General features: G+C 39.0%; 1 protein-coding gene across 1 annotated transcript in view; it reads right to left on the reverse strand.

Annotated features, from left to right (window-relative positions):
* The window catches only part of LOC145996405 (uncharacterized), a 34,104-nt gene that overhangs the window by 14,570 nt on the left and 2,964 nt on the right, over nucleotides 1–16,570 (reverse strand). Inside the window, exons 2-4 of the mRNA XM_083132855.1 lie at nucleotides 15,080–15,240; nucleotides 3,322–3,549; nucleotides 1,559–1,658 (exon numbers count right to left, since the gene is read on the reverse strand). Of these exons, the coding sequence (XP_082988981.1) occupies nucleotides 1,559–1,658; nucleotides 3,322–3,549; nucleotides 15,080–15,208 (457 nt within the window). The 5' untranslated portion in view covers nucleotides 15,209–15,240. The remainder of the gene's footprint in view (nucleotides 1–1,558; nucleotides 1,659–3,321; nucleotides 3,550–15,079; nucleotides 15,241–16,570) is intronic.

A 16,570-nucleotide genomic window follows, 5' to 3' on the forward strand; every position in this document is an offset into this window, starting at 1 on the left:
CCAACTAGTTATAATATTAGTAATCTCTGAGCCTTGAATTCCCCGCTTTAAGGTTTAACGACATGTAGAGTGTGTAAAAATTCCAAGGCGTGAGAGCGTTGAATTATGCATCCCTCCCCAACACTTCTTCAACACGTTCTACATGTATCCATAAAAGCCAAATTTATGGATATTTTAGCTCTAAATTTACCCTTACGCTTCTAATAAGAGCTTAACCCTCAGATGGAAAATTTTGTAGATACCCCAAGGTGTGAGTACATGGTCTGGCTGTGCACCTAAAGAAACGATTTAATTTGATAACTTAATCAGTACTGGTTCGTTAACACTAAGGCTATTTATACCTTTAATACGGGAATAAAACCCCTTAACAACAAGGAAAGCTATTAATTTGAGTTATATCCAGAGTGCGATTAATTTTATGGCGCCACACTGCTTGTCACGGGTCGCCAGAACAAACCCGAAAGGGATTAAGCGCGATACTGAAATTTTCGCGGTTAATCCCTTTCGCTCTTGTTTCTTTCGCGTTTATTCCAGTGTTCAATTATGGCTTAGCGCTTAATCTGTTTCGCTGTAATTCCTTTCCAGATTAAACCTTTCGAGCTAATTCCTTCGCGTTTATTCCGTTTGGTTCTTGTTTTTTTGCGTTTATTCCGTTTGGCTCTTGTTCTCTCGCGTTTATTCCGTTTGGTTCTTGTTCTCTCGCGTTTATTCCGTTTGGCTCTTGTTCTCTCGCGTTTATTCCGCTTGGCTCTTGTTCTTTTGCGTTTATTCCGTTTGGCTCTTGTTCATTCGCGTTTATTTCGTTTGGCTCTTGTTCTTTCGCGTTTATTCCGTTTGGCTCTTGTTCTTTTGCGTTTATTCCGTTTGGCTCTTGTTCTTTCGCGTTTATTCCGTTTGGCTCTTGTTCATTCGCGTTTATTTCGTTTGTCTCTTGTTCTTTCGCGTTTATTCCGTTTGGCTCTTGTTCTTTTGCGTTTATTCCGTTTGGCTCTTGTTCTTTTGCGTTTATTTCGTTTGGCTCTTGTTCTTTCGCGTTTATTCCGTTTGGCTCTTGTTCTTTCGCGTTTATTTCGTTTGGCTCTTGTTCATTCGCGTTTATTCCGTTTGGCTCTTGTTCTCTCGCGTTTAATCCTGTGTTACGTTTCGCGGTTGTGCCCTTTCGCATTTAGTCCGTTAGTCCACCCCATTGTCACACATCTAGAAACTGATGAAACTGAGACTGCGCAGGGGAACTCAGTACACAGGTGGAAGACATTGGACGACACAGCCCCTCTGTCTCTGCGAGCAGAGTCTAAAAGAATGTAGTTTACACGGTGCACTACGTGGAAACGTTCATTTGAGTATCTTCCAAGAAGCTCGCGTTCAAACAGGGCTTAAAGAAACAATCCAAACTATCATTGTTTTGTTTTTAGTTAACAGATCCTCGTTCACCTACAGTCAAGAGACATACATTTTGCAAGGTTGGCTCCTACATAAGTAAAGCCACTAAAATCACCTCACACTGCTCCTTTAAAACCTAGGAATCTTAAAATTATAAGATGACGTAGACAGTGCTTACCTAGTTTTTTGATCCTTTTTGTTTCCAGTTTTTGCAAAACGATCTCTCTGAGTAATGCTGCCTCGGACACGTCGGCAAAGTTAAAGGCTGCCATGCTGTCCTGTAATGAGCCAGTGATTAGATTATTGAAAACAAAATTATTGGTGTGTCAGAACGTAGGCTATTTGCGCCGCACGATCTTTATCAACAATAAAATAGAGGTAAAAGGTGCAGCTATCCCTTGCACTTTACAACATACAATGCAAGAATTCAGAGCGATGTGGAGAAAGGGGCCCATACACTAACAATCTCGACCAGGGTTGAGAAATTTCATAAAGAAAACACAGAAACATCTCAGCAAAAGCTCAACAGACAAAACACTTGCTAGCGGATAAATGAATGACCTGTGTCTGAATTCAGGAGAGAGAGAGCATTGCAAGCCTGCAAGGCAAGACTATACAGCTGCATCCGACCCGTCTAGTTGGCTGCACTTTGTGACACTCGGTGCAGTGCAGGTGTATCCAGTGTCAGGTTGGTGTAAGGGCGGTGCAAGGAAATGACGTTCAACCAACTAGACGGAAAGCGGTGTTCAAGTTCAGAAGATTCAACAAATGCCTGTCTGCTGATTTAAACTGTAATTTGATTAGTTTGCACGCACCACGTGACCATACACCACACTTGCACCGGTCCGGAAGGTAGTGCAGAAGGTGCAGACACAAAATACACTACTTGACTCGAAATCAACGAACTAGACGACTGGGTGTTGCACGGTGCAACCAACTAGACACTTCGGTGCAAAGAGAGTCAAATCGAGTCAAAAGTGCAGCCAACTAGACGGGGCTAGTATATTGATCCAATGCTATGATTGTAGCGGACGTGTTGTCTTCGTAACCTTTGTGGCCTAGGTTTCCTGAAGTTAAATAGCCCGCCATCAAGTTACACTGGAGTTGGACCGACCAACCCTCCCCCCACCCCGACTTTTTTATGGTGTGTCCGGTAAATTCGTAAGTTCAAGAGCAAACCCCACAACGTGGATGAATTGAAAGACAACATTAGGGAAATATTCGCTGACATTACCGTCGAATTATGTCGTAAGACTTGCTTGAGTTGGTTGGTAAGGTACAGATGTATCCATGAGTATTACCGTGCAAATTGTCCATGTTCGTGCACTTTATTTGACCCAATAAGAGCTTCAAGAATTAAAAGAAAACTCAAAACAAGCTGTTGACAACTTCTGCACCAGCATACATAAAAATACATCTCTTAAAAACACATAAGATGTAAGAGAAAATGAATGAAAATAGTCATGGACAATTTGCACGGTAATACTGAAGATCCCGAGATGGATAGCATTTTGATCATCTAACCTAAAATGTCATTATGACGTGCTTTAATTCTGATTGTGTAGTACAATGTTACATGCAGATTACTAGCGTAGATGGGCGTTACTTCTGCAGAACTCTATTAAAGAGAGATTGACCTGAAAACATAAAAAGTGACATCCGTTCAATCGCCCATGTACAGTGGGATCCATGAGTATTACCGTGCAAATTGTCCATTACCATGTTCGTGCACTTTATTTGACCCAATAAGAGCTTCAAGAATTAAAAGAAAACTCAAAACAAGCTGTTGGCAACTTCTGCACCAGCATACATAAAAACCCATCGCTTAAAAACACATGGGATGTAAGAGAAAAATTAATGAAACTAATCATGGACAATTTGCACGGTAATACTCATGGATCCCACTGTACACAAATTTACTGAAAACTTTTCCTGACTCACCTGAGCTTCAAAAGTGTGTAGGTAAGGTCTGGGAGCATTATATTGAAGATGATTATACATTTCCTGCTCCCATATCAGCCACTGCTGGTCCAGAGAGTATAATTGAAAGAAATAAGACCTCCTCTTGTAGTCCTTGACAAAGCAGAGGACACCGCAACAGCTCTTGACCCAAGATCCATGATCGGGAGGTTCCGTGAGGTACAGTTCGGCTACAGTCGCCACTAGGACCTGCAATATGTCCACTCAGTATCAACATTTCGTCACAACGCACCTGGCTCGTCAATGTGCTAGCTTCAGAACAATGAATAACACTCCATTCACAACTTTAAAAAGTTAAAACACTAACAGTATGAGCTAATGTACACTCACCTTAATCAGTACTTCGGCAGTTTGTTTCTTTATACAGCTTATTTGCAGAAGATACAATTCAATCTACAGGTGTATCAATATACGCTGTATAAAACACAACTTATTACTAACTTCGTTCACACTGTACAGTCATGGAAAAAAGTTCTTCCCCATAAGGCTTTAATAGGAGCAAGTAATGCAGGAGGGTAGGCAACACATATTGCACCCTTCGATGATCGGGTAATTTTGCCTGTCTTAACACCGAGAAATGTGTTCCACGCGAAGGTCAACATGGCAGGAAAGCAAAGAGGGTCACGTGACTATTGGTTACGTGGAGTGTTGTGCTTCTCCACGTCCCCAGTTCTTGATCCACATTGCAGAAAAAGCAGAGCTGCATGCAATATATGAAAATAGGTTGTTTTCAACTACACGCTTAATTATGATTTTCCCAATTGTAAATCTATCAGACGTGTCTCCCGATTTAGTCGGGACAGTCTTTTACTTTGAATTCCTGTTTGTCATAGGCGTAACTTGACGGGAGCAGAAAGGGCATTTGTAACCCCCCCCCCCCAAAATCAGGTTTCTTAAAGCTGCTAAAACAGGATATAAATACTATGATTTGACGCGTCCAAAAAAAGTATTATATTGAAAGATTGTTCCCAAATACGTAGATAGCAATTTAATACTTTGAAAGTGTCTCAGATTTGTTTATTATGTCACATCTTAGTGTGCACAGGTCTACTACAAAAGTGGAATTTCGTAACAGAAATATGAACCCACTCCTTTTATTTCGTAGCCGATTTCATCTTGAAACTGAAATTAAGAATATTAGTTAACAATGTCATTGGTAAACAATAAAAAAATGTGTTAGACCCAATTCTTTAATACCTTATCATAATCTTTATCGCAAGTTTAAATTTTGTTGTAAGTCCACTTTATGCAAAAAAAAAAAGGTAAAGTTCTCACCTGTGCTTAGCGCTACGCCATGAAGTCGTATAGGGGGTGTGGGAGTAACGCCCCACACTTTCTTCATTCGTTCGTGAGTGGGGGTGATGTGATCAGCATCACGCCGCCCCACACTTTCTTGATTCGTTCGTGAGTGTGGGTGATGTGATCAGCATCACGCCCCTGACCGCCTTTACCCCCAGGGTTTCCCCCAGGTACCCATGTCATTCGACGCTGGGTGGACGCCGGGGTCGATTCCAACGTTCGAAAAGTTCCCGGGCTTGAACCGGCCGGGGATCGAACCCGGGGCCTATAGCATGGTAGTCAGACGCGTTACCGACTGAGTCACCGGCACAGATAGACTAATCTGAAATGCATACAGTTTAAAGTGGGATCCGAACCACTATGTGCGATCACCTGGTATCGTACCCGAGACCCCTTGATTACAAGGCCTTACCACTACGCCATCAGTGAGGCGCACACAATCTTTGTATTTCGACCTTTTTAAACCTATATGTATCATATAAGAGGTTGTTTAACGTTGCTATGCCTCTATGGATTATATTTAGCCAGTATTCGAGCACATAGCGTCAGGTTTCATAGAATATAAGCTTCTCTTCCATGTTTATGGTTTCCTGTCTGCAGTAGAAAAATTGGCAGGTTCCCATTGATTTTCTTTCAATAGAGTTCCAATGGTTGCATATCATATCACTCAAATTTGATTCATTCGTTGCGAACACAATCCCCGATGGCGGAGTGGGATCGTGGGCGCCTTGTAATTAAGGGATCCCGGGTTCGATACTCGGTGGAGGAACATAGTGGTTCGGATCCCCCTTTAAACTGTAGGTCCATTCACGATTAGCCTAACAGGACATAAAGTGGACTTAAGACACCAAATCAAGCAACCAACACAATCCCGTTATTGTCCAGATTATCGAATCCAGAACCTTCGTCGCGAATAACATAAGCAGGAAGACAACGTGAAATAACCGAACAGAAACAGAACCTAAAACCTACATCGGATAGATTGAATTAAGTCGACGATACAGCACGGGTTCTGAAATGAAAAAGAATACGAAAGTTGAAGGACCTCTATACGCACCCACTTTTCCTCCACTCAATGGGGAAGATATCCTTCTAGCTGAGAAGCCTTTACGTAGGAGTGCCCTGAGGGAACTTCAAGGCCACGACGATAAAGTGTTCTACGTGCAATGACGGGACCAAATCATACGTCAGATAGCTGTGTTCCTCCTTATTTCGTACGCCATTGATAACTGGAACACGTGACCTCGTCTTTGGTAGAGCAGAAGCCTGCTTGCTTGCCACCACCCTTTAGTTCAGTGACCTTCGCCCGTAGTCAGCAAGAGTGAATGACTCACCAGATACTTGTTGTCTGTGAGGCTACACAAGAATAGATATTTCGTTAGTGGCTGTAAGTATTGTTTCATCTGCAGTTATATCAGTTAACATTTCAATAGTTTCCTAATGGTTACGTTAGTGATAAACATGTAAATTAGTTCTCGAGAGTGTACGTTTTATCTATTTGAACGGAGGATTTTTATACAGCCTGCATGTATTATTTTTTCCTGAAACAAGAAGAAATTCGAAGACGCAAAAAGAGTTGTATAAGAGTAGTTAACAAAAGGAAAAAAGAAGAAGAAAACGAAAATGTAAATGCTGAAATAAATTATGGTAGAGATCGAGTGAATAACATTTTGTCATGGGGCCTCCTCGATGGCGTAGTGATAACGTCGTCGCCTTGTAATCAGTGGATCCCGGGTTTGATACACGGTGGATGCACATAGTGGTTAGTATCCCACTTTAAACTGAAGGTCGAGTCCAGATTAGCATATCTGTGCACCAAACCAAAACTAAGAAAGAAATTGTCACAGTGTAAGAAAATTTCATGTTCAACCAGATACGAAACAAAAGGGAATAATATATTGCAGGTTGGAGTTCACATCTGTAGCATCTAACCAGCACAATTATGAATCGCAACATATCGTATCAGATCCATTTTTATTATACATGTATGATAATATAAGGGAAGTAGAGGAAAGAGAAAACCAAGCGAAACACGGACGCCTTCTCCAGAATTTCAAATCTCGTTACGTAAGGTTCTGGGTTGGAGTCCCGAACAGGCATGACTTTCTTGTTCTTGCCCTTTTATCTGCTTCATTTCATCATAATTCATCGTTATGGTTTACCTGCAGGGAAAGAATAATGACAATAATTGCCAATACAAAGCCAATGACAAACAGAACAACTCGATTACGGATGTGCCAAGAAGAAACGAGACTTGACAGTTTCTCCGTCTCTCGGTTTGTCGAATTGAAAATTGCTCTCCCGTTCTCGGTCTCGATTAGTTAAATATAGAAATCGAAAATGTATGTGAATGAATATACATGTATTTTATATATTCCGGTTTTGTAGGAGATTTTGTGAGAGATGAAGTAAGTTCTCTTCCATCGTATTTATTTTTATAATTTTTATTCCCTGTTCGATGATCGCGACGATAAGGACGAGTGATCATTACATGAAATTGATGACGAAATAGTCAAACACCCCCGACAAGGACGGTACTCAAACCCGGGAACTTTGGCGACGATATCGAATGTCAATCACTTAATGAGCTTGACCACCGAGCCTGCTTAATGTTGTTTCTGTCAGGTAATTCGTAATAATATCCCACATTCACTATCATTTGCTTCATAATTTATCTTATTGTTGTGATTAACCTGAATTCAAAGAATTAGTTGAAAGGCAAAAATGCAAGATTGAATGTCTCTGATGTTACTTCGTGCCGAATAATATGACGTGGTATTATGATATGAATTTATTAATCATATAATATGCCTATTCATTCCATTGATTGATCTCAATTGAGCACACAAAATATGCTATAATGTCCACTCCATGGAGGAGTGGTTAGCACAGCGCGCTACGATGCCATGGGTCCCTGGTTAGAATCTCGACTTGGGCGTGGGTGTCCTTGGTAAGTGTCCCTTCATCAATTTCATCACAGCATCACTCATCTTCATCGTCGCTATTTGCCAAAAGTGAAAGAATAGCAAATCTAAATAACAAACATCCAATCAAATCGAACATCTCTACCGATTTAATTCTATACGGTACCGAATTCCCACTTTATTACTGCATCTTAAGTCATTTTACAGCATCTCAATTGTTTTCCGATTCGAAAACATTTGGAATGTTGTTTTGTGCAGTTGATTGTGCATTGTTTCGTTGTTTGGATTGTTTAATTAACGTCGCATTAATTAGTTTTAGACCAATCGTGACGGGGGAAGCAAGAGCACAAAGGAAGCGAAAAAGACAAGGAAGAGACCACGGCTTTCTTTAAAGATAGCATCCCGTGAATACAACTCAAGTGACTGCAGAATATTATGAATAAAATTTATTTCGCTTTTTCCTTTTATTTCTGTTTCAGTTATTTTACTTCGCTTTTCTTCTACCACTCGCGTTACTCGTGTCGGTGAGGAAGAATTATAAACTCGTGAAATGGACGATGGTACAAAAAAATATATGCCTCTCCCACGGTTCGAAACTGTCAGTACAAAATATTGTCTTATTTTTAAAATTTACGGGCAAATATGGTTTGTCACGTAGCAATTTTCGCTTATCTATTTCTCAAGGGGTTCCATTGCCTCTATGATGTCGTAGTGGTAACGTCTTCGCCATGTAATGAAAGCCTTCCGAATTCAATACCAAATAGAGAGGATTTGGTTCGGATCCCATTTTAATCTGTAGGTCCTGTGCATGAACTGGACTTAAACAATTAACGTGTAGCATGTGGTCTGTGATGAGAACCATCATTTCAGCGAACCTTCTTGACGATGACTCTAATATCACTTGAAAGAATAGTATTTCCTTACGAGTAGCTTCGTCAAGAAACCAGTTCCTGAAATTTTCTTCTGGAGGCATCGTAGCACCCAGCTGTTTGTTGTGGCTGGGGCACGAGTCATGTGACTCATGCTATCAAAGCTCAATCCTTCCCGAGAACTCAGAATCACCAGGCAAACTTAAGCGAATATTTTGTTATTTGGGTTGCATAAACAACAGGCTTAAGACGTTACGAAATTCTACGTCCCGTGGCCCAGGTATTTTTTTCTAAGACTGTACACAATTTATCTTATGAAAGCTTGAAAACTAAAACACAAACCAAAGCAACTATTGAATTCATTGATTGGTAGCATTTGGAGGAGAGATGAGGAGTTCTCCTTTTGTTGTTAATTTTTGATACTTGGTGTGTACTGTTGTGTGTGTATGTACACATATCTTATAAAATATATATTAGTGGGTGCGTATTTCACTGCAATTATAAGCATAAATTTACCAGCTTTTGCTTTAAAATATTTTTAAAATTACATCAGAATATTAAAAAAAACACTTAATATGTAATCACAAAAAAAGCATTTTTTTTCACATAGGCCTAATATTCGAACAAAATCAATGTAAACTTCGAATGTTGCATAACTTCCAGGATAATTTGATTCTGCGAAAGTGTTGAGTGGCATTTTTGCTGTCTCCGCAAACGATCAAAATGGCGGAAAGTATCGGCTGGTATCGGTAAATAAAATTCGCACGATTCTTTCCGATGCCGATACCGATCCATTATACTAATCATTTTGAGAGTTCTTCGTGAATATCTCTTCATCAATTTCATCATTAATCTCTCATCCTTATTTTCGAGATTAGCCAAAGTGGCAGAAAAGAGAAGTAAAATAAACCAACAATCAATATTGTTAATTAATTAAGAATCCAGTCAAGGGGAAGACTGCTATTACTAATTAATTAACAATAACGCCGCCTTACTCAATTCTTTATTGATTGCACGTGCTGAGAGCTTACAAGGAAATAATATTTAATTGGTTAACAGACGCTTTCTGTGATGATTTACTGGTTGCCCCAGGTACCCATTGAGCAGAGGCTGAATGAGCTCCAGAGTCCCTTTACGAAGAGACACTGTCGGAAAACTTCCCACATGAGATCATTACCCCGGGACAGCAAAAAGAAAAGTTATCCTCCGTGTGGTTGCAGCCCCGTTAAGAAGAAGAAGAAGAAAATATCTCATTCCTCAACAGTGGCGCCAACTTATATGGGCCTCTGGGGATTGAGTTCAACTAATGATTTGCCTTTAATTGTTACCATGGGTGGATTATGGGGTCAGAACCCCCCTCCCCCCTGAAACCATCATGTTACACAGAAAATTACTTTTCTCCACAATTTTATAATGGAAAAGTTATCATCCTTCTATCATTTTCAAACAATAGGAATCACTGTTGAGGATGCACAGCAGCATCGCAATGCACTGCAGCATTTGTCAATCTTCAATCTTCAATCATTGCTCCGGGTTTGATACCCGGTTGAGGCACATAATGGTTCGGATCCCACTTTAAACTGTAGGTCCAGTCCCGATTAGCCTTACTGTGCATAAAGTAGATTTAAAATACCAAATCAAACCAAACCAAAATCAATCATTGCACCCTTTTGTAGAACTTTCAAATTATCTCGCTCTAAAATTGTCGCTTGAGAATTAGAACTATACCAGTTTTTTTTAAATATTTTTTACGAGACATGATCCGGCAGCCTCATACTCTCGTTTGGAGGAAAAACTGCAACGAAATGTTGTAAATGTTCTCCTGAGCCAGCTTTTCAAGTACAGGTCTATTGCTTTATTTTTAAATCATTTCCGAGAGCTCCAGTTACAACCCGAGGTGCAGATGAAACAGCACTGCTTTGAAGAAACAGTGCGTATACATTAGCTTCGTCTGCGTTTTCATCACAGATTCACCTTTGTTATAGTTCCTGGAATTTTCATCGCATTCGCAATATTTAAAAATATCGCATAAATTCAACGTTTTTTTTTTCATACGAGCCATGACAACACGCTGCGTACTACCATAGATAAAGAAGTAAGTATACTTCTTTGTCTGTGGTACTACTAACTACGTTTATTTGATTGCCATGCACCTATGAAAACCGCCCGAGTTAAGAGGAAGCGCGTTCCGTGGATAACTCCTAATGTCAAGTTATTAATGCGTATTCGAGACAACGCTCTGAGGAAATTCAAACGGACGAACAACGTAGCCGATTGGAACCACTACAAAGAACTCCGCAATTTTACGACTACCGTTATCCGACAGGAAAAGAAGTCATACTTCTCTTTTAAATTTGGCGCCATTCAATTAAATAAGAAGGAACCGTGGCGTGAACTAAAACAGTGGGGCGTGCTGGATAATAAAAATGTCAATGCGAACTTATCCTCACTTGTGAACACAGCACACGAGCTCGATGCTCTCAATAATCATTTTGGGCAAATTAGCAATCTATCTAGTATTCCCACTCAACTAAAAACCCAACAAATTGAGTACTTTGAAAGCCGTAGCTTTACCGATGAAAATAAATTATTTTGTTTTAACACAGTAACCGAAATTGATGTGCACAAAGCAGTGCATAAAATTAAATCAAACAGTGTTGGAGCAGACGGCATAAACACTAAGATGTTAAAGATTGCACTACCATATGTACTGACTCCATTAACTCATATAATCAATTATTCTTTGTCTAATGGCGTGTTTCCAGAAACATGGAAAGAAGCGCGAGTCTTGCCTCTTCAAAAGAAAAAAGAGATCACTTCTTTTGATAACTTAAGGCCCATAAGCCTATTGCCAGTACTCTCTAAAGTACTACAAAAAAATTGTATTTTCGCAACTAATATGTTATGTTGACGCGAACAACTTGTTACCTACAGTTCAGTCTGGGTTCCGTGCACGGCATAGCACAGCAACAGCTTTAACCAAAATTACAGACGATATTCTTTGCGAAATTGACAACCGTTGCTCTACACTTCTCGTATTACTGGATTTTAGTAAAGCTTTCAACACAGTCCAACACGATTTGTTAATATCTAAGCCGTAAGGTGGTTTGAATCCTATTTACTTACTATTTACTTAATAGAAAACAGAGAACATTCCTTCAAAATTCACCTTCGCAGATCTCCGAAGCTGTAGTTTTAAAAGCAGGGGTTCCACAGGGATCAATTTTAGGGCCTCTCCTTTTCACCCTCTACACCGCAGACTTAAATAAAGTTATAAAATTTTTCACACCACATTTCTATACAGATGATACACAACTGTATTTTTCGACTAGACGTACAGCGCTAGAAAGTAGTATTTCCTCACTCAACACCGATTTAAATAATATTTACACATGGTGTACATCAAACGGACTTAAGATAAACCCTGAAAAATCACTTTATATGCTAATTGGAACGAAACAATCGCAAAAAAATTCTATTGTTGAGCCAATTGAACTTAAAATTAATAATGAAACCATTCCATGTAAAAATTCAGCAAAAAATCTTGGCTTGATTGTTAACGATACGTTGGACTGGACGGACCACATCAATGCACAATGTAAAAAAGCATATTTTATTCTGAGAAACCTCTACCGTTTCCAAGATCAACTACCTGCAGAATATAATCTTAGACTAGTCAATCTTTAATTTTTCCACTATTTGATTATTGTGACTGTGTATGGGTCCAAACTTGCGAAAAAACTCACCAGAAAAATTCAAATCGCACAAAATGCATGCATCAGATATACTTTTGGCCTGGATAAACGCGATCACATCCTTCCCATCTTAAACAGACATAATATTTTAACAATGGCCAACAGGAGGCTACTACACTATCTATCTTTCATTCATGATCTGCAAACTGAACGTAAACCCGTGTACTTATTTGAAAAATTATGTAATCGCAACACAATTCACAGACACGGGACACGTCGTCACAACGAACTTGACATTCCTCACCATTCGACTACGCTATATACCTCATCCTTTTCTATATCTGCCCCGAAAACATGGAATGCACTACCAACAAATGTTAAATCCATAAAACTCAATAAGAGTTTCAAAATTAAATTGAAAGAAATGCTTCTACAGGAACAGCAGCAGAACAGTAGCACATACTAGAGTCGTTTTCACGTTCAGAAGACACAACGGCGCTTATGGAGAAACCGCACAGTGTTGCCAATACAGCGCTAGCTCATGTCGCCGGGAAATGATGACCTTCCTTCACAATGAAGGTGTTACATATTTTGTATATATAATGATAATTATATGTAATTATTAATATTAATATTATACTGTGAACGTTACAGTTACCCTTTTTACTATGATCCATTGCGATCACTACACACGCGAGTGTAATGCACGAATATGACACTTCAGAAATCACTTAAAAAAGTTAAAATCACTGAGAGCTCACACAACTGAAAACACTTTTTCGGGAGAGGGAAAAAGTCTAAACAGACCAAAGCAGATCTCTCACTCAAGTAAGGGGAACCTGGCACATGGGTTAGATTAAGTTGCAACCCAAACAAACAAATGAGTTATGGCCCACGTGAACTGATAAGACGTGAATGACTCAAGCAAGGAATGTCAAATTTCTATCTTGAAGCCCCATATTTTGTCACGTGTTGGAAAGCCTTTCAAGGGTTAATATGGTGTCTATGAATGTATGTGTACGTTGGAAACTGAAAGGTGATCTTCATTTCAGTATTAATGTCGACAGTAATGTAAACGAAAACAACGTGTATTTGCGACAGCAGTAATGTTGATCACAACAGCAGCATTGGAAATAATTGTCAATTATTAAATTTAAGTAATTTCAATTCTACTATAACAAACAGCATGAAGTTCATACTTTTACTGAATGGAAATAAAATAACTCGAAAACTTGGTGGTGATTAGCCGGAATGCTGCGGTGAGTCAGCTTAAGATGGCCAGACAACGTCTCCTTACTTCGCGCGCGGTTCGGGTTAAAAAGAAACTCCAAATGCATGGAAGTAATATTTCTGGGAACCTTTGAGTGGTTATAAAAAATAATTTCATTATTTTCTCCACAACTTTGTCGCTGGAAGTTTTTACTTGGAATTACAGAACAAAAAATGGCCAGCGACGACATTTTCTACTGCACGAATATAAAAAATCTCCACATACTTTATTTGAATATTTTTTAATGCAAATATGCTTTAAAGTATTGATAAATTCTGAGTACTACCGTCACCTATGACAATTCAAAAACAGTGTCAATTTTTTTAATAATGAAAGCTTCAATTTTACGGCATGTTTCAACGTTAGGAATGAAAACAATGTAAAAATTGTGTTTTCACAGAAAATTTGCGTTTTAATTTATCTAAAATTATGTAAGCAAGTTACCAGTTTTTTGTGTTCACCATCGTATTCTCTACAAAATTTCCTGCAAAACTGCAGGTACCGATTTTACTTAAGCTAAATTTGTAAATCCAGAAATTTTACAACAGCGCGCTCGTATTTCCCATAAGATTGATTTGTTGTTGTTTTAAGTCCACTTTATGCACAGTAAGGCTAATCGGGACTGGACCTACAGTTTAAAGTGGGATCCGAACCACTTGTGCCTCCACCGGGTATCGAAACCGGGACCCCTCGATTACAAGGCGACGACGCTACCACTGCGCCATCGGGGAGACCCTATATTTCCCATAAGAAAAGCATTGCCCATAAGAGCCCATTGTGTCTTCTGAACGTGAAAACGACTCTAGAAATGAACTGGCACTCAACAAACGACAAAACACTCATATTCTATAACTGTAACTATTGGAATTTTATTAATATCTTCAAATTATTATTATTATTATTATTATTTACTCAAATGCAACTTTATGTTAACATTTACATTTTTTTCTTATTTTTTTAATATTTTCTTGTTCTTTCACATTTATATAATCCTATGACTAATATTCGTAATTGTAGGTAATGTGAATTTTTTATTTCTCTTTAGTGTAATCAAGTTTTCCATCTGTACTCATATATTATCATATTATATTATATATACTTATATTTTCTTATGTAGCTCATGACAAGGGTTAGGTGGTAGAGCAACCTACGACTGAACCTCGCCCGCTAAATAAAGGAATTATTATTATTGTTATTATTTAATTTATCCTACATAGAGCGACCATATTAGAAGCGACACTAGCGCTCAGGTGGTAATTTTAATCGCGAATAGGCCGCTGCATTCGAACCATCAACAGAACAGGCCCTGCTACAGGTATACTACGACTTGCACATCGCTGGCAACGGGTTGTACACAATGCTGGTAACTTCATCGAAATGCTGTAAAAGTTTCACAGAGGTATCTCTTTTGTATCATTTGTAAATAAATACATAGTTGCCACTATTAAATCTACATCCCACGTATTTTACTACACGTATGATTCAGAACGTAATAAAGTAACTTGAATTCAAAACCCCGGAGTTCTTTTTTCGGACGTTCTGTATATAATGATCAATTACACACATATTAACGCTAAATATATAAAAATATATGAACATAGTTGGTTCACAGACGATATACGCGGTAACATGTCCCCAATCCAAACATTGCCCATCACTCACCTGGGAGTTTTCTCCAGCCATGATCCAGACAATTTGGTTCTCTTCTGCCGAGAGTAGGCTGGAGTCTCTCCTCTTCATTCCGAAGTTATCGGACGATAACTTGCCACTCACTGCGTCGAGCATCTCCATCAATCAAACGCCGCGATAACTACAACAAAAACCTAAGGAAGAGATTTTCAAGATGTTATTGATTCATAGCATCCATCACAATTCCATGTACACCACTACCACTCGTAGAAAGCGTGATTATCATTCATTGGGAAAGGGCAGGGTACGATCTGATTAGACTGAAATTCCCAATCCTGCCCTTTCCTACAGCGGCAGACACAGTTAACGTGTTATTAGAGGAGAATGTTATGTAATGAATGATTATTGATGGGCACTTGTCTGAGTGGTCAGGAGAAGAAAAGATGAAAACAGGAGTTGTGCATTTAACCGACCCTCACCACCCTTTTCAGGACAATTGGCATAGTTTGTCACAAGATGTTATGTAATGACATCAATATTGTTCAATTTGGCCATGGCTGCTCAGAATTGCGCTGTTGCCACATGTGGAAAAAGAAAACCGGAAGCGGGAAAAGAGTCGCTGGTTCCCGCGTACTGTGTGGCAACGTCAACCGGGCTGAAATAAAGAGAACTAGTATTCCTCCTAGAAATACTAGGAATAGTACGCGTTCCCTAGTTCGAGCGTCAGACCCACCTCTCACCGGGACACTTTTGTGTCATCCCTGACCTTTCGAGCAAATACTGTCAGTTTGTATCACTGCATTTCAATGAGCAATTCTACAACGAGATCTTTCATTCTTTTAAACCTAAGGACACACGGGGTTGTGATCGGACTTGGCAACAGCGCAAACTTTCGCCACCTGCCTAATTTCATGGCCGTGCGTTTTTAGTATTCAACTAGGATAATGAAGCAAAAAATGCATTACATTGAAAATAAGAATGAGTGTAAAATGCAGAAACCAGGCTATGCTTCTTTTTCATATTTTACCATTTAACCCAAAGAACAAATAGTTCCACAGTTTTCAGAATTTCAAAATATGAGATTTTTACATGAAAGAAGCCATACAACACAAACTATGAGTAAAATGTCCTTATAAGTTTACGAGTACACACACACACACACAATAAAGTTATCAAAATTATATAATTATATATATATATTGTCTGTGTGAGTGTGTAAATACATGAATACCCGCCCAATCAATTATGAACATGCAAGAATATTTTGAGTTCCTCTCACATAAGTGGCCGCAGAAAATTTTCGAGAGGGTATCAAAATCGAAAGTCTACATCCTTAACTTAAGTTAGATATATTGACATCATGTTAACTTGTCATCACTAACGCACTCAAAAACCTTTTTCTTTGGAGGGGGCTGGAATTGTCAAAGTGGATATCACATGGTAGAGGCGGAATAAGCTGTGAAATATTTTGTAATTATCATTTTAACCTTCGTTTTAAAAGTTGTTTGTAGACAAAACTGATAA

This window comes from Lepisma saccharinum, chromosome 12 (genome assembly GCF_977018435.1).
Source record: "Lepisma saccharinum chromosome 12, izLepSacc3.1, whole genome shotgun sequence".
NCBI lineage: Eukaryota > Metazoa > Arthropoda > Insecta > Zygentoma > Lepismatidae > Lepisma > Lepisma saccharinum.